The following is a 21,267-nucleotide window of genomic DNA, read 5'->3' as shown; positions in this document are numbered from 1 at the left end:
ATTTCATAAAGGAAAAATGCGAAATGAATACATCGTGCATAATTCACCACATTGTGGGATTTTGACTGGATGCATTCTCGCGATAAAAGAAAGGGCTCCTAGCCTAAAACATTAAAACTGTATAAAAATGAAAAAAAAAAAATCCTACTTACTGTACCAGGAGTAAAATCTACAGTACTTCTGGGAGTTATACGACTTTAAAAGGTATGTTTAAAGCCCAAGTGACATGCCTATAAACATTCTAAAATAGATATTGTCACGAAAAATACATAACACTATTCACTTCAATGTTGTTGCCAAAAAAAATGAATATGAGCGGAGAGTGTGTCATCCATGCGGAAGTCTCACTCGACATCGAAGTGGTGGCCAAATTGCCTGCAACGTCATCTGCAGATGTCGCACTGGGACATTCGTCGTTGAAAACACGGAGTGGCACCTGCTATGGGAGAGGAACAGCAGAGATTTTCGGATTTTTCCCGACACCCCTTCTGACGCGGAAGCTCTTTTCGGAGAAGAGAACGTCTCACAATCGAGTGAGGTGACCGGGGCAATATTCAGATGATATGCGATCACGGCCAAACCGCCTCCCTGTCCGATCCACTTCCGTGGCCACCGTGATAAGCCACCTCGTTGGCGAAAATGAGCCACCCTGCCCGACAAGTCGTTTCGAGCCGTATTTAGATGATATGCGGATCACTTCTAACTAACAGACTCCCCGACAGTATGTATAACAGTATGTAGCGCACTCGGCCGTGAGAGGCGAGCCGTGCGACGAGCCACGGTGTCGGCGCCGTTGTACGAATGAAGAATGCTGGTGGCACTGAGACGCGGCGGTAACACAGCAGCAACAGGCTAGCACTGCGCTAACGCTAGCACAGCGTTAACAGTCTGTTTAAAAAGAAAAAAAACATACTGGCAAAAGTCACTTCCTCGGCACATATATTCCACCCATCTAACGCTTACCTTTTCCGCTCGGGTGCCCCCTTGCGGTCGTTAGAAAAAAAAAAAAAGTGAATGAAAAATAATAATAAATTAGTTAAAATTAATTAATTAATTGAATTAATTTATTAATTTGTTTTTTTTTTGGGGGGGGGGATTAATTTATTAATTCAAATTAGCTGCATCACCGCGTAATCCGCAGGGTTGAAAACGTGTGAAAAAAGTTGGCCGGACATTACGATAATAATTATTAGAACAAAGCAGGCTGGTTATTTGTTTCATCAAAATATGACGGTTGCAAGTTACACCTTTGCCGCGATTTAAAATGTTTGTGGCGTCTTTTGTCATGCGGAAATTGGGCGTCTTCCCTCCTTACAGGAGACGCCAGAGGCTGAACAAGATGCGACCTACCAGCTGCGAGTGACATTCTTCGATAGAACCCTCCAGTACTTCTTTGGGAGAACATGGAAGAGCACCCCGCAGAAAATGAAAAACAATAAGATCAACCTCGATGAGGTAAGTAACGTACGCGGATCTTTTTTTACGTTATGAGAGACGGATTACGTGGTCCGTACCAAAGTATTATTTTTTTTATTTAGTAGCTGTATACATACCTACCTGTCATTCGGAACCCACGAAGCTCTCGTCCTTTGCACCCGTGCAACCCATTTTTCACGACGAACCGGGTCTCTTGAAAACTTCTGAAGGGTAAATCCGTCCTCCCGAGTGGTCAAGCGATGTCCAGCGACGCAACGAGCCGGCGTTTTGGCTAACACGAAGGAACGACGAGCCGCCTTCCCGGAGATAAAACTAATGGAAACAAACAAGTCCACTTGGGGGCGCCGCTGTCCTTTACGTCACTTCCTGCTTCTTTCCATGGCGGGAGTTACAAAAAGCTGTATTTGTCAAAATCGTGTTTTGTGGTGGGGGGAAAAAAAACGCATTAATAACATACTAAAAATGGTGCATTTCATGACAGTGGCCCTTTAAATTCGCTATCGCCGTGTGTGAATATATCAAGGTCAACCATCTGAAATGTTATTTAAAAAAAAAAAAAAAAAAAGAACATTGCTGAGTGCTTGTATAAATTTAGTTCAGTTTTAAGAGTCTCACCTCTCAAATGGAAGTCATAACTGGGGCGGTTTCTGGTTGTTAAATATGTCACCATTTTTTTTACTACCGTACACAATTCTCTCGCTAGATGATCATCCGTGCCAACAATACATCTCAGGCCTTGCGCTTATCTACCATAATCATCATCGACTCCATATGAGACCTGCAACAAGCGTCTGAATTCTATTATCTGTCTAGGGACGATAATAATAATAATAATAATAATAGAAACCAGATCGTATCCTATTGGGATGATAAAGTGGGCTGGGCCTGGCTTTATGCGGCGAAAGCACATTGTGACTCTGCCGTATGAGTGGCAAATTGCTGTTTGATATCCAAATAATCCTAAAAGAGAGCTACAGGGGCCTCCCCGGCTTCCCCCTCCCCCAGTCGGCTGTGATGGATCGGTTTTAATATTGTATGAAAGGCAAAGAGGCGCAGTGATTAAATGGAGACGGGCCTTCTTCCAACAAAGCAAGATGTCTTCCGACGAGGGTTTCTGATGCATTTCTTCTCGCACCTGGAGATCGGGATACGAACTTTTCGAAACAGGGCCGCAGTTGAGAAAATGCATTCTTTCAATACGGACCTTTTAACAACCATCCATCCATTTGCTGAGCCGCTTATCCTCACAAGGGTCGCGGGAGCGCTGGAGCCTATCCCAGCAGTCTTCGGGCAGGAGGCGAGGTACGCCCTGAACTGATTGCCATGCAACCGCAGAGCACCCATAAACAAACAACTGTTTGCATTCATATTAGCACCTGCGGGCAATTTAGTCGTCAGTGAAACCTACCAAAACACGCAAACTCCACACAACGAATAAGTCGCTCACTGTGCCGCCCCTTTAACAACCGTTACGCTGTGGCGACCCCCAACAGGACAAGCTGAAAAAAACTCATCACTCGATATTTGTTTAATTTGACTCTTAATAAATATGAAAGCTTTGATGATTATGATCACAATAACAAATGTAAAGAGTATTTATTATTATTTTTTTTTAATTCTTTAATTTTTTTTTTTTTTCAACAAAGAACACATAGGACATAAAAACTACAGTTCGGAACATTTCGAGACAGACTTTCCCTTCCCATGAACATCCAACCATCCATTTTCTTCACTCCTTATCCTCACGAGGGTCGCGGGGAGTGCTGGCGCTGTCAACGGGCAGGAGGCCGGGGTACACCCTGAACTTGTTGCCAGGCAATCGCAGGCCACATTGAGACAAACAGCCACAACCACAATCACACCTCGGGGCAATTTAAGAGTGTCCAGTTAATGTTGCGTGTTTTTGGAATGTGGGAGGGCTGGGATTGAACCCGGAGGAAAGCCACGCAGGCACGGGGGAGAGCATGCAAACTCCACACAGGCAAGTCCGGGATTGAACCCAGGACCTCAGTACTGTGAGGCCAACGTTTTTCCAGCTGATCCACCTCCCATAAACAATATTTATATAAAAATTGTTAAGCAACACTCAATTCTCGCTACGTCTCCATTTTTGCTCTTCTGACCGCAGCAGCAATGGCAGCAACATATTTCATTTGAAGTCGCTAATGTCTGGCTCAGACTACCAGACAAATTTGGTATTTCACGATTGCCGTGTTTTAGATGACTGGCATAAAACCGTATCTCAGGCAGACAGTAGCAAGACTACACGACACGTATTCTGATACCACCACATCGCATCTTTCACGATCACCGGGCCAAACAATGTCGGAGAGGCGGAACCAGAAAATGCGTCGCTGGTCAATTCGACATACTGTATCGTGTCATCGGGGGGGGGGAGAAAAATGAGGAAAAACGTGATTTTCATCACCAGTGCTCGGGAGAGGACATTTATACAAGGGATACTTGAAATATGTTCACGTACTTTTAATCCGATAAGCCTCACAAGCAGGAAACAAAACGCTACGTAGCCTAGCAAGCTAGTGCTGGGCCAATCAGTTTTATGTAAAGATGGCGGCGTTCTGTCCGACCATGCTGTAAACATTGCTTTGTGTGTGTGTGAAAAAAATGTGACAAAGACGTGCAAGTATGGGAGGCAACGCGCTAGTCACAATACGCAATCCTATTGGTTGACGTCTATGTGCGTGCGAGTTGTGGTTGAAATGTCACACTCCACTGAAAAGATCCCCAAAAGTCTAGAATGGTAGGCTTTTCACTTTGGTACTGTGGGGCTATTGTAGGGCGAAATTGTCACGCTACAAAAAATGTTGTTGCTCCCAACAAATGATCTATCTGGAGAATCGGCTGTGTTAGACAATCAGGCCAATATCTGGGCTGAAATTCTGTAGTCTTATCTAGGCATAAGGACAGTTTTACACCCAAAAGCACAACATAAAATTTTACAACTATGAATATGAATAAAAACCCGAATATTAGATCACCTCTTTAAAGTGAAGGTTTTCCACTATAAGTGATATGATTCTGCGTATACACCATCTAAAACAGGAGTCTCAAACTCAATTCAGCTCGAGGCCGCTGGAGGTGGACTCTGGCTGAGGCTGGGCCGCAGCCTCTGCGCACATAGACTTATGTGGAGTTTCAATTAAAAATGAAAAATAATCCTATCTTCTCAAACATCTTTTTTTTTTCCAAAACTAAAACAAGATGAAGAAGGACGCTGGTGTTTACAACTTGTGTGCGAAACCTGTAACTTTCCCATTGAAAATTGTTTCTCACCTTGCATAAAGCCCGGTCGATGTCACACGCTCGATAGCCATCTACTCCACCGTGATTGGTCTGCGCCGCACACAACACTGTAAAAGTGCCATCCGTATAAAACTCGATGGCCGCACTACCATTATACTTTCATGTCAAGGTGGGGGCCACAAAATATCATCTCGCGGGCCGCAAATGGCCCGCAGTCCGCATGTTTGAGACCCCTGATCTAAAATGAGGATTTCACACGCCACCATTTTTCCTCACAAAAACGTACTTACAAAGGTGCTATTGACCTGAAAAATTCACAAGATGTTGAGAATAACCCAAACTATTGGTTATCAAACTGGGGACATGCCAAAACCCGTCATGCCAAGGACGAGGCGTGGATTTTCTCAGCAACCCCCCCACCCCCAATAAACCCCATGCTTGACAAATGTTCACCCACCCCCCGCTTTACAATTTTCAGCGCTAGTACCTCCCCCAAGCAATCTATATATCCAAAGAAATGACAACAAATAAGATCAGAAGTTAATTAAGTGTAATGTAAAATGACAGCGAAAAAGTGTTAAACAGATGAAGAAAGGGGGGGGGGTGCAAAATGGCATGGAAAACCAAGACACCTAATCCAGCACCTTGTCGGTTCTACTGAGGATCAGATAGTTCAGTCCAAATTGACGGCCTACGAAAAGGTCTTATTAGCAACTTTTCTCCAGGCCGTCTCAAACTAATCGTTCCTAAACATGAAGATGGCGTTGGTTACAGCTGCATATTTAAACTTCTGAATATTCCAGTGAACACTATTGGGGCCATAATACCTAAGCGGAAAGCCAATCACGCCACCGGAAATTTGCCTCATTCAGGTACTTGTCAGATTTGTGACAGAGGAGTGCAAAGAATAATCACGAGCGCTGTCCAAGAGCTGTCCTTGAAAAAGACCTGGAATTAGCAGGTACCGTTGCAGTCGCTGTGATTTGAAAGACGCGCATGCGCCCGCGCGCCGTCGCACTCGCAAATCGGCACAGTCGAGCACGAAAAATCACACGTGTGAAATTTGTTACGAGTAGAAATACATAGATATTGAAAGACGTCGGTTATTTTTGTGTATTCGTGACCAATGTTCCCTCTCAGCTGCGCCACTGCGCAATTGCGCACTTGTCGCACACACTCAGCGCACATGAAAACTGATCCAGCGCAGTGAACCACAGCCTGACGTCGTCTTTTTAATATTTTTTAACACGGAACCACAGTGTCCCTAACAACAACCCGCTGCACTCTTCTTCGTAGTATACCTGACACCGCCCCCCTCTGCTCTTAAAGGAGTAAACTCATAATTACCAACAGAGCACACACCCGCCCTCCAACTCTATCCGCTCATCTCACAAGGCGCAATACATGCGACTAGTTTCTCCATACGGGAGGCGTCTGAACCTGTCAGTGCGTCAAAGACTTATGTAAAAAGTATTAAATAGATACCAGGTGGTGTGTTCAATACACACGACTTTTTTGTTCTACTTTTTTGTATGTGCAGTATGGATTACTTGTGTTGTTCCCAATATCTGGTAAAATTTTCATGTGAATAGGACCTTGAGAAATATATACAATTAAAAAAAAAAAAAAAAAAAAAAGGGGGCATATTAAATACTTATTTCAGCCACTTTAGATACACCTTAATACATTTGAATCCTGTCAAACTTTGTTAGGTCAGTACATTTTTAAAAAGCGCAACTCATGGACATGGACTGCACAGACTGGAATATTTCATCGTATTTTTAAACATGTATATAATTTTCAACAAATGGAAATGCAAATTAACCTTCATTCCCTACAAACTACATTATGACATAAGAAATAATCAAATGATTTTTAATGTGGGGGCACGGTGGCGCTGCTGGTAAAGCAGTGGCCTCACAGTTCTCAGGACCTGGGTTCGATCCCCCGCCTGTGCGTGCATGTTCTCCCCGTGCCTGCGTGGGTTTCCTCCGGGTACTCCGGTTTCCTCCCAAATCCCCAAAACACGCAACATTAATTGGACACTCTAAATTGCCCCTAGGTGTGATTGGCGTTTGCCTACATGTGCCCTGCAATTGTCTGGCGACCAGTTCAGGGTGTTCCCCGCCTCCTGCCCGTTGACCGCTGGGATAGGCTCCAGCACTCCCCGCGACCCTCGTGAGGATAAGCTGTGAAGAAAATAGATGAATGGATGGATTTTTAATGTAGAAATTAGGCAGGAGTTTGCCCTCTGAAAAGTAATTTCCAAAGTATTTCATGAGTTTATGAAAAATTGACTTTTCCAACATATCCTCATTTTTTTGGTCGCCTACTGTAGAAAATGGGTGGATGGATATTAACAGAGAGTAAACAGCAGAGGGCAATGTTGCGCTTCAAATGGGAGAGTGCAAGCGACACAACAGGAATAAATAGCACGTTTTCCTTATTACCTCTCACTGTGATCCCCTCATTTAACTGTTCACTCGGAAGAGCTGCTCATTTCTTCCCTGACCTGCCACATGGTCAACTTTGAACAAAAGAACGAGTTTTGTTCCTGTCCTTCCCTGTAAACTTTGACTTCATTTTGCCATGTACTAAATAGACAAGTAAGTAGGATGTTATTTGATGTATCACTTCCTGGACCTTTGGCTCAATATTTAATATGAACAATGACGGTAATTTCTAACCCATTCGTGGGGGAGCGTCCCGTTTTTGGGACATCCCGATTTTCACGCATTGTATCCTTCAGTATATCAAAATATTGAAGTATTTTAATCTGAAGCCATAATTTGCTATCAGGAGAAGGATGCTAACTCATCGGTCAAAGTTAGCACAGAGTTATTTCCCTTTCCTTCTTGACCCAACATGGCCACCTGAAGTTATCATATATCTTAACCATAAACGAAAAAGAAGTGTTATTTCCTTCATTGTGGCCTTTTATCTTAATAAGGCAAAAAATTGCCACTCTGCCCATGAATGGGTTAAATCCGTCAGATTGCTCGCCTGAGCCACAAAATTTTTCCATCCATCCATCCATCCATCCATCCATCCATCCATTTTCTTCACCGCTTATCCTCACGAGGGTGGCGGGGAGTGCTGGAGCCTATCCCAGCGGTCAACAGGCAGGAGGCGGGTACACCCTGAACTGGTCGCCAGACAATTGCAGGGCACACGGAGACAAACATCCGCACTCACAATCACACCAGGGGAAATTTAGAGTGTGCAATTAATGGTGCATGTTTTTGGGATGTAGGGGGGGGGGACCGAAGTGCCCGCCCGGAGAAAAGCCACCCAGGCACAGGGAGAACATGCAAACTCCACACAGGCAGGTCTGGGATCGAACCCAGGACCTCAGAACTGTGAGGCCCCAAAATGCAACAGTTTAGGTTGAACTTGTTCACATTTTTTTCTCCTCTCTGTAAAACAATCGTCGAGGCAAAAAAAAAAAAAAAAAAAGCTGAGCTACGGCATGACTTTCTCGCTCCCTGCCCTTTTGGTACCGACTGCGGTGATATTTTCCATTAATGAGTGAAGCCAGCCACACAGAATCGGACTTGAAAATACCCCGGACGTGTTTTACTCTTGTCAAGCTCGCCGATGTAGCCTGAACGTACCATACAAGTCGTCGTCATTTTCTCAAACGGCTATGTGCTAAGAACAAAGTTGCGGAATGCCTTTTCTCCATTGCCGGCCCTTTTGTTTACAGTTTCTCATTCTTTTGTTGAACTATTTCATGGTCTAAAATCGCCTTGCTATGAAAGACAAAAGTTTTCTTTCCAGGGAGTCCTTAGATTCCAAGAATTGTTTCTCGATCAAACAAGAGGCATGGTAGAATGGAAGAGCCGAAGAGGAAGGCAGGCGAATCTTGTCGAATCCAAAACTATCAAAAAAGTGAACTGAATAAAGAAACTCCAATCAACTTTTTATGAAGTCCCAAATAATCTGCAGAAATATTGCTGGAACATTCCTGCCACTCACTTTCCATCCGTTTGTCCGACGCGAGATCGGGTGGTGTGATATTTTTAAAGCACTTCAAAATGGTCACACGCACCACCTTTGCTGAGCTTCGGCAAAGTAGGTAAGATTTGTTTTATCGTGGTGACGGTTGTGCTTGCTTTGTCTTAAAGATGACAATAATATATGAAATGTAAATAAATAAGTGTTTGAACACCCTGCTACATTACAAGTTCTCCCACTTAGAAATCATGGAGGGGTCTGAAATTTTCATCATAGGTGCATGTGATCATCTAAAAAGAAAAATCCAGAAATCATAATCACAATTTTTTTTTAACAATTTATTTGTGTGGTACATCTGCAAATAAGTATTTGAACACATGAGAAAACCAATGTTAATATTTGATTTGATTGATTTGATTTGCCATTGTTTGCAATCACAGAGGTTAAACGTTTCCTGTAGTTGTTCACCAGGTTTGAAAACACTGCAGGAGGGATTTTGGCCCACTCCTCCACGCAGATCTTCTCTAGATCAGACAGTTTCTGGGCTGTCGCTGAGAAACACAGAGTTTCAGCTCCCTCCAAAGATTTTCCATTGAGTTCGGGTCTGGAGACTGGCGAGGCCACGTCAGAACCTTGATACGCTTCTTACGGAGTCACTCCTTGGTTTTCCTGGCTGTGTGCTTCGGGTCGTTGTCATGTTGAAAGACCCACAGCCATGACCCATGTTCAATGCTCTGACTGAGGGAAAGAGGTTGTTCCCCAAAATGTCACAATATATGGCGGCGGTCATCCTCTCCTTAATACAGTGCAGTTGTCCTGTCACATGTGCAGAAAAACACCCGCAAAAATGATGCTACCACTGTCATGCTTCACAGTAGGGATGGTGTTCTTGGGATGGAACTCATCATTCGTCTTTCTCCCAACACGGTTAGCTGAATTATGACCACAAAGTTCCCTTTTGGTCTCATCTGACCACAAAACTTTCTCCCATGACTCCTCTGTGGCAAACTCAAGACGGGCCTTGACATGTCCTGGTTGATGCAGGGGAACCTTCCGTGCCATGCATGATTTCAAACCATGACGTCTTAGTGTATTACCAACAGTCACCTTGGAAACGGTGGTCCCAGCTCCTTTCAGGTCATTGACCAAGTCTTGCCGTGTAGTCCTGAACTGATTCCTCACCTTTCTATGGATCATTGAAACCCCACGAGGTGATATCTTGCATGGGGCTCCACTCCGATTGAGTTTGACCGTCATGTTTAGCTTCTTCCATTTTCCATATTCTCATTTGTTACAAGTTTAAATCGTACTGATTGTTTGGGGCGGACACGCAACTTTATGCAGCTAACGACCCCACACTGGTGCGTCTGATTTAGGATAATACATGAAGTGGAGGTGGACTTTAAAGCCGGACCAACAGGTCTTTGAGGGTCAGAGTTCTAGCTGATAGACCGGTGTTCAAATACGTATTTGCAGCTGTATCACACCAACAAATCGTTAAAAAAATCATACACAGTGGACATGCACGTGCGATGAAAATTTCAGACCCCTCTATGATTCATAAGTGGGAGAAGTTGCATTATAGCAGGGTGTTCAAATACTTATTTTCTTCACCGTATATATGGTATGATGGAAATGCATTGGACACTCCCAGTTCAGGGTGTACCTCGGCTCCCCCCCCCCCCCCGTTGACAGCTGCGATAGGCTCCAGCACACCCCGTGACCCTCATGAGGATAAGCAACAAAGAAAATGGATGGATGATGGAAATGATGAACCATTTCTAATGTCAAGTCGTATTTATTTCATCAGTAGGGTGTTCCAAAATTGGACTCAAAGAAGTGCGCATACATTAATCTTTATCCAATTTGCCTGCCTTTGTTCATGAAAGAGAATAAACCTTTTTTTTTTTTTTTTTTAAATTAAGATGGTTCATACTTTCAGAAATGGAGGCATACAATAGCAATGCAAATTGGAGCCGTCAGTGAAGCTGCTTTTCAACGCTTTTGTCCTATAGAGGAGAAATCCACAGTCTTTAATTCATCTGAGGAAAACCATTTTTTATAATTCTGGTGTATTTTGCAGCTGTTTGCAAACCTCGCTGCGTTGCCATTTTGATTGCAAGCACAATTATCGTCTCTTCAAGCGTACTTGCGTAGTAGCCACGTTGAAAGACGCTACGCCTGTTTTTTTTTTTTAGCGCTTTCACCAGCGGTGAGATTAATTTCATGTCAACACTTTGAATTACAAAAGACGTTCGGAAGAGTCAGGTTTTGTTGCTGCACTGTATATATCTGCGTGTACTCGAGTGAATGCAAGAAAGTTTTATCCATCAATTCATTTTCTTTGCCGCTTGTGCCCATTCGGGTGGCTGGCGACCTGGAGCTTATCCCTGCTGACTTTGGGCACAGACTGGTCATAACAATCTCAGTTTTTGTTTCTTCCAATATTCCATACATCAATTTAATTCATTGATTTAATAAAGGCGGCACAGTGGATGAGCTGGTAAAGCGTTTGCCTCACAGTTCTGAGGTCCCAGGTTCCATCCCGGACCCGCCTGTGTGGAGTTTGCATGTTCGCCCCGTGGCTGCGTTGAGTTTTCTCCGGGCACCTCCGGTTTCCTCCCACATCCCAAAAACACGCAAGATTAATTGGACGCTCTAAATTGCTCCTAGGTGTGACAGCTGGGATAGGCTGCAGCACTCCCCGCGACCCTCGTGAGGATAAGCGGTGAAGGAAATGGATGGATGGATGGATGGATGCATTAGTTGGACACTAAATTGCCCTTAGGTGTGATTGTGGGTGCGCTGTTTGTCTCCATGTGTTCTGCGATTGGCTGGCGACCAGTTCAGGGTGTGCCCTGCCTCTTCCCTGTTGACAGCTGGGATAGGCTGATGCACTCCGCGCAACCCTTGTGAGGATAAGCGGCTGAGAAAATGGATGGATGATTTAATAGATGTCTATCCCGCTATTTTGCAACAACAAATTCATATTGGAAGATACAAACTGAATTTCTCACACAAATAACTTCATTCGGGTCTCTCTAACATTCATTGAAGACACTCAAAGGAATATTTTTACCTTAAAAATGAGTGATTGATGGCGAAATCCCATAACTATTTATGACCAATCTTTAGCCCGTGTCCTGTGGGTGACAGTATTGATCTTTTTTGCATAGACTGCAGAAAAAAACCCAGAAAAACTCCTCATACATACCTTTTTACTTTATTTAATCTTTTTTTTTTAATATCATGGATGTCAATTTAAATATTATAGCGGGGAAAAAAATGATCAATTATGAACGATCAGGTGATTCTTATCTTGTTCAACATTTGGTTCAGTGATTTAGTAGAATCAGCGGAAAGGTCAAGGGTTTGTTCCCCCCCCCCCCCCCCCCCAGTTTAGCAAATTATTGTTCACTTGCATTGAGTACAAGTGAGGTGGTGATCCAGGAAATACGGAGGGAAAAAAATCGTGTTTTGTTCGGCGTTTATTCCTTTTATATAGGATACAGGAGTGGAGTCAAACAGTATTTTTAATCAAACAAGTCAGCGGGATTTTGTGGCTCTCTGCTGAGTCCCGTTCTATTTTTAACTCTTTCACTTAAGCGCAGCAACATCTCTCTTGTATTGCACTTGATTTGAATAATGTCGCGTGCTGGACTTTGCACGTGAACAATTATTTGCACATATAACATCTCATTCCACCAGCAGGTTTTTTCCCCCCCGTCAAACATTTGCACGAGCTGGACGCGATACAGCAGGCAATGCTAAGTTATATAAATCGGCACAAATGTTTCTGCTCCGCCGGTGTCATTGGGCTCACATTGGAACGCAGACACGCAGCGGATGTATTTGCTTTTCCGTTCCTGTGTTTACCGTAGATGGATGACTGTGTGGCTCGTATTGTCAGTCTATGGACGGCTTTACAGTATTTTTAGGCTCTTTGCAGTTCTCCATGCAGACATTCGTTATTCATAGCTTTTTTTCGTGTGTGCGGTTTTGTTTGACGGCAATTGCTCCTTGCAGAAAATAATCAACAACCACGAATGTGAAAGCATTTTTAGGTGTAAACATTTTCTATGAATAAAACGTCAAGATGCTATTCCTGTGCGACTAATATCTGTTGAATTGGAAGAGTTTATTCTCAAATAGGAGTTAATCGATGCCGTCGCGCTGTGAGAAATGATAGAGTCGAATAAGGCACTGCTAATGTTTTATTCCCCTCTGCATTCGTGGGAGAAAACTGCGACCAAGTGTAGCATTTGCAAAGCAATTCCCCTAATTGGGAGTGACGGAAATCAGTAAAAGTTTCAGCCGGCAAAGTGCTGATGTATTAAAAAAAAAAAAAAGAAACGACGATAAGAGCTCTGAAACCAGTTGTGCTCTTTTCATTTGTTAGCGAATCTCGTTGCGACTGATGCGTCCAAATGGACTCTAGTTTGAGGCAGATGAAGATGACCTGTGTTGAGTTGATTTTGTGACGGGGGGGAAAAGTGGCATTATTTTGTCCCTCCTTTGTCGGATGTCGTTTGCAATTTTGGGAATATTGCTTACATACATATTGCTCGTCTCCATCAAATGACACTTATGCAAAGAGTCAATATTTGCAGCGTTGACGCTTCTTTTTCGAGACCTGCAATTCGCCCTGGCGTGTTGTCAATTAACTTCTGGGCCACATCTTGACTGATTACTACCGATTGGTGCATAATCTGTCACGGGCATGGGACAAGGGGTAGGCCAGGCCACTGCCTTGACATAATCAGTAGTCGGAGTTTTGTCAGAATTTGTCAGCTTTTGTTTGTCCACCTGCCTCTTGAGGATTGATCTCAAGTTCTCAATGGGATTAAGGTCAGGGGACTTTCCTGGCCATGGACCCAAAATGTCAATGTTTTTCTCTCTGAGCCACATTGAGATCCCTCACTTTTCATAACTTTCTGGATTACGTACATTCAAATTGCCATCATGAAAACGAGGCAGTAGATTTTGTGAAAAATAATATTTGTTACTTTCAACTTTTGGCCAAGTGAGTGAGAAAGGTTAATCCCAGAAGTTCACACAAACTGCAAAAACATACGTTCCTCACTGTCCGAAGTCAAATTAGAATAAACTTCGCCTGCCTGAGGTCAGTCAGGATCACCGAAATGATTTTTGTTAAATGTCACAATAATGAGAGAACATTTCTCAAGTGAATTTGTGGTGATGCTGAATGTACGTGGTCAGAAAGTGAAGGGAGTCCTACTCTCACTCGCCAAAACGTTCTCCTCAATGACTCATTTTATACAGCTCGTATGGTGCCAAACCACTCAACTCTTGTCAAACCCGTCATGGTGACGTCGTCTCGGAATGCGTTGAAATACAATAACCCGATGAAAAGCTTCGAAACATTTTAGGAAGGAAGCGCAAAGCAAAACAGCGATGACGTTCGAAGCTTCAAATATCGCATAACATCACCGTGAGACCGGCGTTTTGGTACAAGCTCCGACACTTCTTGTCTAGTAACTACGTTGTGGTTGCAAATTTTTCCCATTTGTATTCCACACACCCCTGTTCAAATTATTTTGTACAAAAAAAAAAAATTAGGCCAAGATAAATCATTTCAATACTTCTTCATGTTTACTGCTGATTTGCATTTTTGATGCGCTATTTGAGATGGGAAGTAAAAATAATGTTGCAGTTGTTATCCTCTTTACAACTAGGATGTGACTGTAGAGAATTTAACCAATAACATTTATGTTAAATGCGAGTCACCAAACACCTGCCACTATTTAAAGTGCCTTTGGTTAGCCAAAAATTAATTTCAGCCGTTCCAGTAGGCTTTTCATGATTTTTGTAACAGGAGCATGAAGCGCTAATGCAGGGCTGTTTTTTAAAAAAAAAAAAAAAAAAAAAAAAAAAAACATACAAATTACTGAGACATGGCAGTAACACCCTAGCGTAGCGCTAACACGGCCAGACTGGTAAAAGTTACTTCCTCGGCACATATATTCCACCGGTCTCACTCTTACCTTTACACAGGCTCACATTTGTCCGCGTTCCCGTTCACAAGACTCCTACAAAAACGTACTGGTAAAAATCACTGAGATGCGGCAGTAACACACAGCAACACGCTAGCACGGCGCTAACAGGGACACCGGTAAAAATCACTGAGATACTGCAGTAACACAGCAGCAACAAGCTAGCACAGCGCTAGCGCTAACAGGGCCGGTTAAAAAGAACAAAAACATACTGGCAAAAGTCACTTCCACGGCACATATATTACGGCCGGTGTCACTCTTACATTTTCCACTCAAGCGGGGGTAGAAAAAATGCACAAATTAGCCGCATCACCGCATAAGCCTCAGGGTTGAAAGCATGTGAAAAAAGTGGTGGCTTGTAGGGTGAAAATTACGGTACATCACTTATGACTGAAGTTACAGTAGGTCTTTAACCATTCCATTTAATGAGAATGATTGGATTATACATCAATGCAAAAGGGCCCCTGTGTCAGAACTCCTTTTGAAAGTTTGAAGAAAATCCGTTGTGAATTATTTGCAAGTGTTGGCAAAGAAAATCTTATTGATGTGGTGGACTGCGGCCAAATCCTCGCTTTTCTGGGATTGCGATTTAGAAACCGCACCAATCAAATAAAAAGCAACCAGTTGCCCCGCCATCTGGTATGAACGCACATTAGCCCAAAACGACCTAGAGGAGTCAAGTGGACCGATAAATGACCAGCAGGGACCCCGTATTGAGTGTTGTGTTCTTGTGTCTTCAGATGGCGGCGTTCTTTCGCAAGGTTTGCCGCTCCCTTCTGTAAATGTAGCGAGCCCGTGAAATCCTCCGTGTGGAAAAAGCCTTATGATTGATGGACAATGGAGCCGCTATGGCAGCGCAGAGAGGCTTTCTGGGTTCCTCTGTGCTTAATTCCTGCTCCCAACTGGCATGCCACAGAGAGCGAGGGAGAGCCATACACTTCAATTATACATGGGGACGGTGGGGGCGAAGTCTGTGAGGCCCGCTGGAGAACTGATCAATATTTTAGCTCCAAAGGGACAAAACATCTAGTGGAGCAGCTGCTGCTTAACGGCTTTACACGCCGGAGTGGCACACCCTGCCCCGCGCAGCCGTTCGCTGGGAATTCGGAATTCAAGTCAGAAGAGTCATCTGCCCAGTATGGCCTTTTGAAAGTTTACTGGAATTCCCGGCCTACAGAGCGCACCTGGTTATAAGCCTCACCCAGTACATTTGTAAAGGAAATACCGTTTGGTGCGTACATACGCCGCAGCGGTGTAAAAGCCGCAAGTGCCCACATTGAAACCCACGTTGAACCGCAAGATTTTTTACAAAGAAATACGGTACACAAAAAGAGTTTAACGCTAGTGCGGTGCGAACACGAGCGTGGTGCTAATGTTACCACTAGCGCTAGTGACAGGGCCGGTTAAAAAAAAAAAAAAACTTACCGGTAAAAATCACTGAGACACGCCAGTAACACAGCAGCTACACGCTCGCACAGTGCTAACACTAGCGCAGCAGTAACATGGCCGGTAAAAGTCACGTCCTCGGCACATTTTTTCATAACCATACAAGTAAAAATCACTGAGACACGGCAGTAACACAGTTAGCAGCGCTAACAGGGCCGGACCGGTAAAAGTCAATTCACCGGCACATGTATTCCACCGGTCTCACTCTTACCTTTTCTGCTCGAGTGCCCCCTTGCGGCCGTGAGGAAAAAAATGCACAAAGTAGCCGCATCACCGAATTTAGTGAGATTTTGAAATGTCTTTGGTTAAATGATTGACTGATGACTGCTTTGAAATGATGTCAAAATAGAGCGTTCTTTCATGTTTGCAGTTTGATTTGATCCGCACATGTGCATACATTTTGCAGGACGATAGTCTGCTCCACTTGGAATCAAACCATATTGTTTCTTTTGTGACAACATGTTGATATTTAGCATGTTTGTTTTTTCATTTCAATCTTACAAATACAAGATTATCTTATAGTCATTAAGAGGTAGTTACACTCAGTCACATTTGCATTATGACCACTCAGACCAAAAAACAGAATCCAGTGCTGTATACCTTTCTACATATCATATAATTATATTTGCTTGAAGTGTTATCATTGAGGGCAGCACGGTGCCTCAGCTGGTAAAGCGTTGGGCTCACAGTTCTGAGGACCCTGGTTCAATCCCGGCCCCTCCTGTGCGGAGTTTGCATGTTCTCCCCGTGCCTCCGTGGGTTTTCTCCGGGCACTCCGGTTTCCTCCCACAATCCCAAAACATGCAACAATAATTTGACATTCTAAATTGCCCCTAGGTGTGATTGTGTGTGCGACTGTTTGTCCCTATGTGCCCTGCGATTGGCTGGCGACCAGTTCAGGGTGTACCCCGCCTCCTGCCCCATGACAGCTGGGATAGGCTCCAGCAGTCCTTCGCGACCCTCGTGAGGATAAGCGACAAAGAAAATGTATGAATGGACGGATGTTATCATTGAACAATATTTTAATTATTGTGGTTATACAAAGTAGGTTTGCAGCTGTGTAGAATTGTAATGTGTCATAATGAGAAATGTGCCGAATATTTTGTTTCTTTTGTCGAATAAATGAATTCAAAATATTTGGAACAGCTGTCAGTGTGATGGATTGTAGTCAAATTCAGAATGATTTCACTTCAGAGGCATTCCACTTCAGACTTCCGCCGTACTTGGCTTACCGTCGATTATCACGTTAACGTCGACATTTGAGCGTGGAATTTTCCAGTGTTGCTCTTAAACTACATTTTGTTGTGCTCCACTTGCATTCCCACTGTGCGCACACACACTCACACACACACACACACACACTGCCTGCGGACTGACTGTGAGGCATTTCAGAACAACTAAATGTCAGGAGACCAAAACCTGGGTGGGAAAAAAAAAAAAAAAAAAAAAAACAAGACTACCGAGTGAGAACTGTGACCTGTGGTCAGCTGAGCCTAGATGTTTCATTATGTAGGATACAGTTTTTTTTACGTTTTATTTTTTCGGCACCATGTGCAGCACTGGATACACCAGAGGAAGTGCAAACGTGTGTCATGGGAATCCACATCAGTGACGAAGTTTGGTGTAAGGTAGCATCAAGCAAATATTCTGATCTGCTTTGCGTTGGGAGTTCTTGGTTACTCGTCTCTGCTTCAGACTAGAAGGTGTTTTGATCAGGTGTGTAGTGCCCGTCAAGTCTCCTGTAAGTCTAGAGGCTCACATTCCCTCTGGACCTTCAGTCAGTTTGCAGAATTATTTGTTTCTACAAGTCAGTTCTAGAGCCATATTCCATTTTCGTTAGTTGTTGTGTTTGTCTGAATTCTATTTACTTCTCGATTTACACTTAGTTCATTTACTGATTCCTAGTTTTTTGATCAAACAGTGAAAACTGTGAAACCAACTCGCACTACTGCGGCATTTATATTTTTGATCATTTTTGACCATTTCCAGTGGTGAAGTTTGTACTTGCGTGATTTGAAGGGTCAATTTCACTGTAACTTGTGATCTTATTGGCAGGAACTCATTCAATTCAACATTCATTCAGTCATTCTAAGTTTTTATGAATATCCTCAGAAGGCATCTCTTGGCAAGTCCCATTTTTTTTTTTGTTTTTGTTTTTTTTTTTTGTTTTACTTAATCAATATAGCACAACAGAAATGTAAACACAATTACCTCCCAAATTCAGCCTTTGCCTTTGAGACAGTGGACTCTAAGCCATGGTCAATTTGGCCTATGTCGGATAGTACATAATACAAACTTGTCATTTCCTTGTAATTTCAAAACCACATTTCCCTTGGGGGACTGGCATACATGTTCCGTAATTTCCGGCCTACAGAGCGCACCGGATTATAAACCTCATCCAGTACATTTGTAAAGGAAATACCATTTGGTACACACATAAACCGCACCTGTGTCAAAGCCGCAAGTGCCCACATTGAAACATGAAATATTTACAAAAAAAAAGACGGTACACAGAAAGAGTTTTCAGAATTTTAATACCTTAGCTTAGCTTAACATAGCAACAACACGGTAGTACAAACAGGGCTGGTTAAAAAGCATACCGGTAAAAAAAAAAACGTAACACGGTAGCACAGCACAAACACCCGGTTAAAAAAAAAAAAAAAACACAGCAGAAACACACTAGCGTGGGGCTAACAGGGCTGGTTAAAAAAAACATACTGATAAAAATCACCGAGACGCGGCAGTTACACAGCAGCAACATGCTAGTACAGTGCTAACAGGGCCGGTTAAAAAAACAAACAAAAAAAAACAACAACCGGTAAATATTACAGAGACACGGCAGCAGCACACTAACGCTAGCACACTGCTAACAGGGCCGGTAAAAAAAACAACATACCGGTAAAAGTCACTTCCTCAGCACATATATTCTACTGGTTATGGCAGTAACACACTAGCGTACTGCTAACAGGGCCAGACTGGTAAAAGTTACTTCCTCGGCACATGTATTCCACCGGTCTCACTCTTACCTTTTCCGCTTGAGTGCCCCGTTGCGGCCGTTAGGAAAAAATGCACAAATTAGCCGCATCACCGCATAAGCCGCAGGGTTGAAAGCGTGTGGAAAAAAGTTGCGGTTTATAGGCCGGAAACTTTGCAGAAGATCATCGAAAAGAAAGATGTTTCCTGTCAACCAAAAGGTATTTACAGGCCCAGCGTTAATCAGCTAATCGCCAATGCAATCACTCACGATGAAACTTTGAGGATCGCGACAGATCGTGCGCTACATCTCCCCCAAAGTTTTTGAGAACGACGGAATGAGGCCACCATAAACGGTAAAACGAGTTAAACAGTTTAAAACACTGCTCAATACGACAAGGTCTAAATTTTACACCAAAATCCAGATCGGTCTCCCTCATTCGCTAACCATGCGTACGCACGGATTCCTTTCACACTCAAATCTGTTGATATATTTGTACTTTATTTTTGTTCGTACACTGCCTACAAATTTTAGAACCTCCTCCTCAGACGATGCCTACGCGCAAATAATACAGGATTAGCTTGTGAAATCACGTCAAAAATCTTTTACCCGTGGTGCAGAATGTACTGAAACTACAGTTATTTATAATGGATGGATGAATAACAACGCAATCTTTTTTTCAAGTGCTTGTGTGTGCGATAAAAAACTGCAAATGAAATCGGACCACTAACCTTTTGCAGTTTTTCTATGACTTCAGTATATATAATACTACCTTCACAAGGCAGTGTATAGATATAATTAGTTTTTCCCCTGTTTTAAATGTTTTATATCTTTGTATTCAAATCCCTACTACCTTGTGTATGAAATGCGCTATATAAATACATTTGCTATGCTTTAATAGCAAAATCTCAGGGCGTAGTCAACAGTATCGAGGTAGTTTTGCAGATACAGTGTACTGTATAAGCTTAGACAACACATGAAAGCTGTATTTTATTTTTGTTTGGGTGGCTTTTTCTGTTCCCCTCCCGTTGTTGTCAAACGTTAGGCTTTCATCTGAAAAACCCGCTAGAATGTCCATGAAAACGTGTAAAGGGGCTCGTCAGAGAGGCCCAGGTAGTTGTCATAACAGCGGCCAGCCTGTCCTTGCGCAGAAGATCGAACGTTTGAATGAGGTGAAGGTGTGAAGCGCTGAGGTTAAAGCTAACTAACTGCCAGAGCTGCTTCCCACTCAAGGATTGCAAATCCGAGCACTTTGGTTGACTTTTTTTGGTCCTGAACAATTTGTTTAAAGTAAAAATTGTACAACCCCCTAGGCTCGACTTGAAAGATTCCGCTGTGATTGATGTATTCCCCCCCCCCCCCCCCCATGCTGATCTGTTATATCGTTTATAACTAGTCAAAAATGGTCAGTTTCAGGCATTTTGTTCAATAGAACCGAAACAGAGCAAGTGAGCCGTCGGGGCTTGCCTTGCCCTCCCTTTTCTGTCTTTTTCTTCTTTGCCAGACAGAATCAATTTGGAGCTGTATCAAAGCAGTGAGAAAGATTTAAAAAAAAAAAAAAAAAAGGAATTGCACCTTTTCATCTTAAAATTTTGAGGAACAATGTCCACATCTGGATTAATCTGTCTCTGGACTCTGGTCCTTTGACTGCAATGTGATTTTTCCACCTTGTGAAATGGGGATCGCAGTGGATATGTAAAGGTTCAAGAGACGTTCAGTTATGATGTGGCTTCATTTTATGAATTCCGTCGAGATTGACGGACGGACATCGTGGTGGGAGGAGACCCGCATCATTTGATAATTGAATGTTTTTCATTACATTTCCGTTTGTTTCTTATCTCCAGCAAGAAATGATTGCCTCCTTAACCATCGGCTGATATATTAATAATAAAAAAAAAAAACAGTAGTCAAAAATTCATACACCACAATACCTTGACTAACGATTCAGTGAATGTTTTGTGCAGTTATGAAAGTGTTTATGTATTTTCTGTGGTGATTATGCAAAAATTATTTTCTTTGGTGATTTTTAGAAAATTATGTTTTTATTCATTTGAATCACGGGTTGGAGCCAAATCGACACACCTATATTCAAATGGCAAGTTTTTGTAATAAAAAATAAAAAATTTACATTTTTTTTTTTTTTACAATATTACAATACAATATTTTTGAGACAAG

General features: G+C 42.9%; 1 protein-coding gene across 6 annotated transcripts in view; it reads left to right on the top strand.

The window, feature by feature from the left end:
• nphp4 (nephronophthisis 4) overlaps nt 1-21,267 on the top strand; it is a 182,956-nt gene that overhangs the window by 5,701 nt on the left and 155,988 nt on the right. For all 6 annotated transcript variants that reach the window (XM_061845009.1, XM_061845041.1, XM_061845033.1 and 3 more), the window contains exon 5: nt 1,318-1,455. In XM_061845009.1, the coding sequence (XP_061700993.1) occupies nt 1,318-1,455 (138 nt within the window). The remainder of the gene's footprint in view (nt 1-1,317; nt 1,456-21,267) is intronic.

This window comes from Syngnathoides biaculeatus, chromosome 2, assembly GCF_019802595.1.
Source record: "Syngnathoides biaculeatus isolate LvHL_M chromosome 2, ASM1980259v1, whole genome shotgun sequence".
NCBI classification, from domain to species: Eukaryota; Metazoa; Chordata; class Actinopteri; order Syngnathiformes; family Syngnathidae; genus Syngnathoides; species Syngnathoides biaculeatus.
Note: the sequence above shows the minus strand (reverse complement) of the source record. Positions and strands in the feature narration are given on the sequence as shown.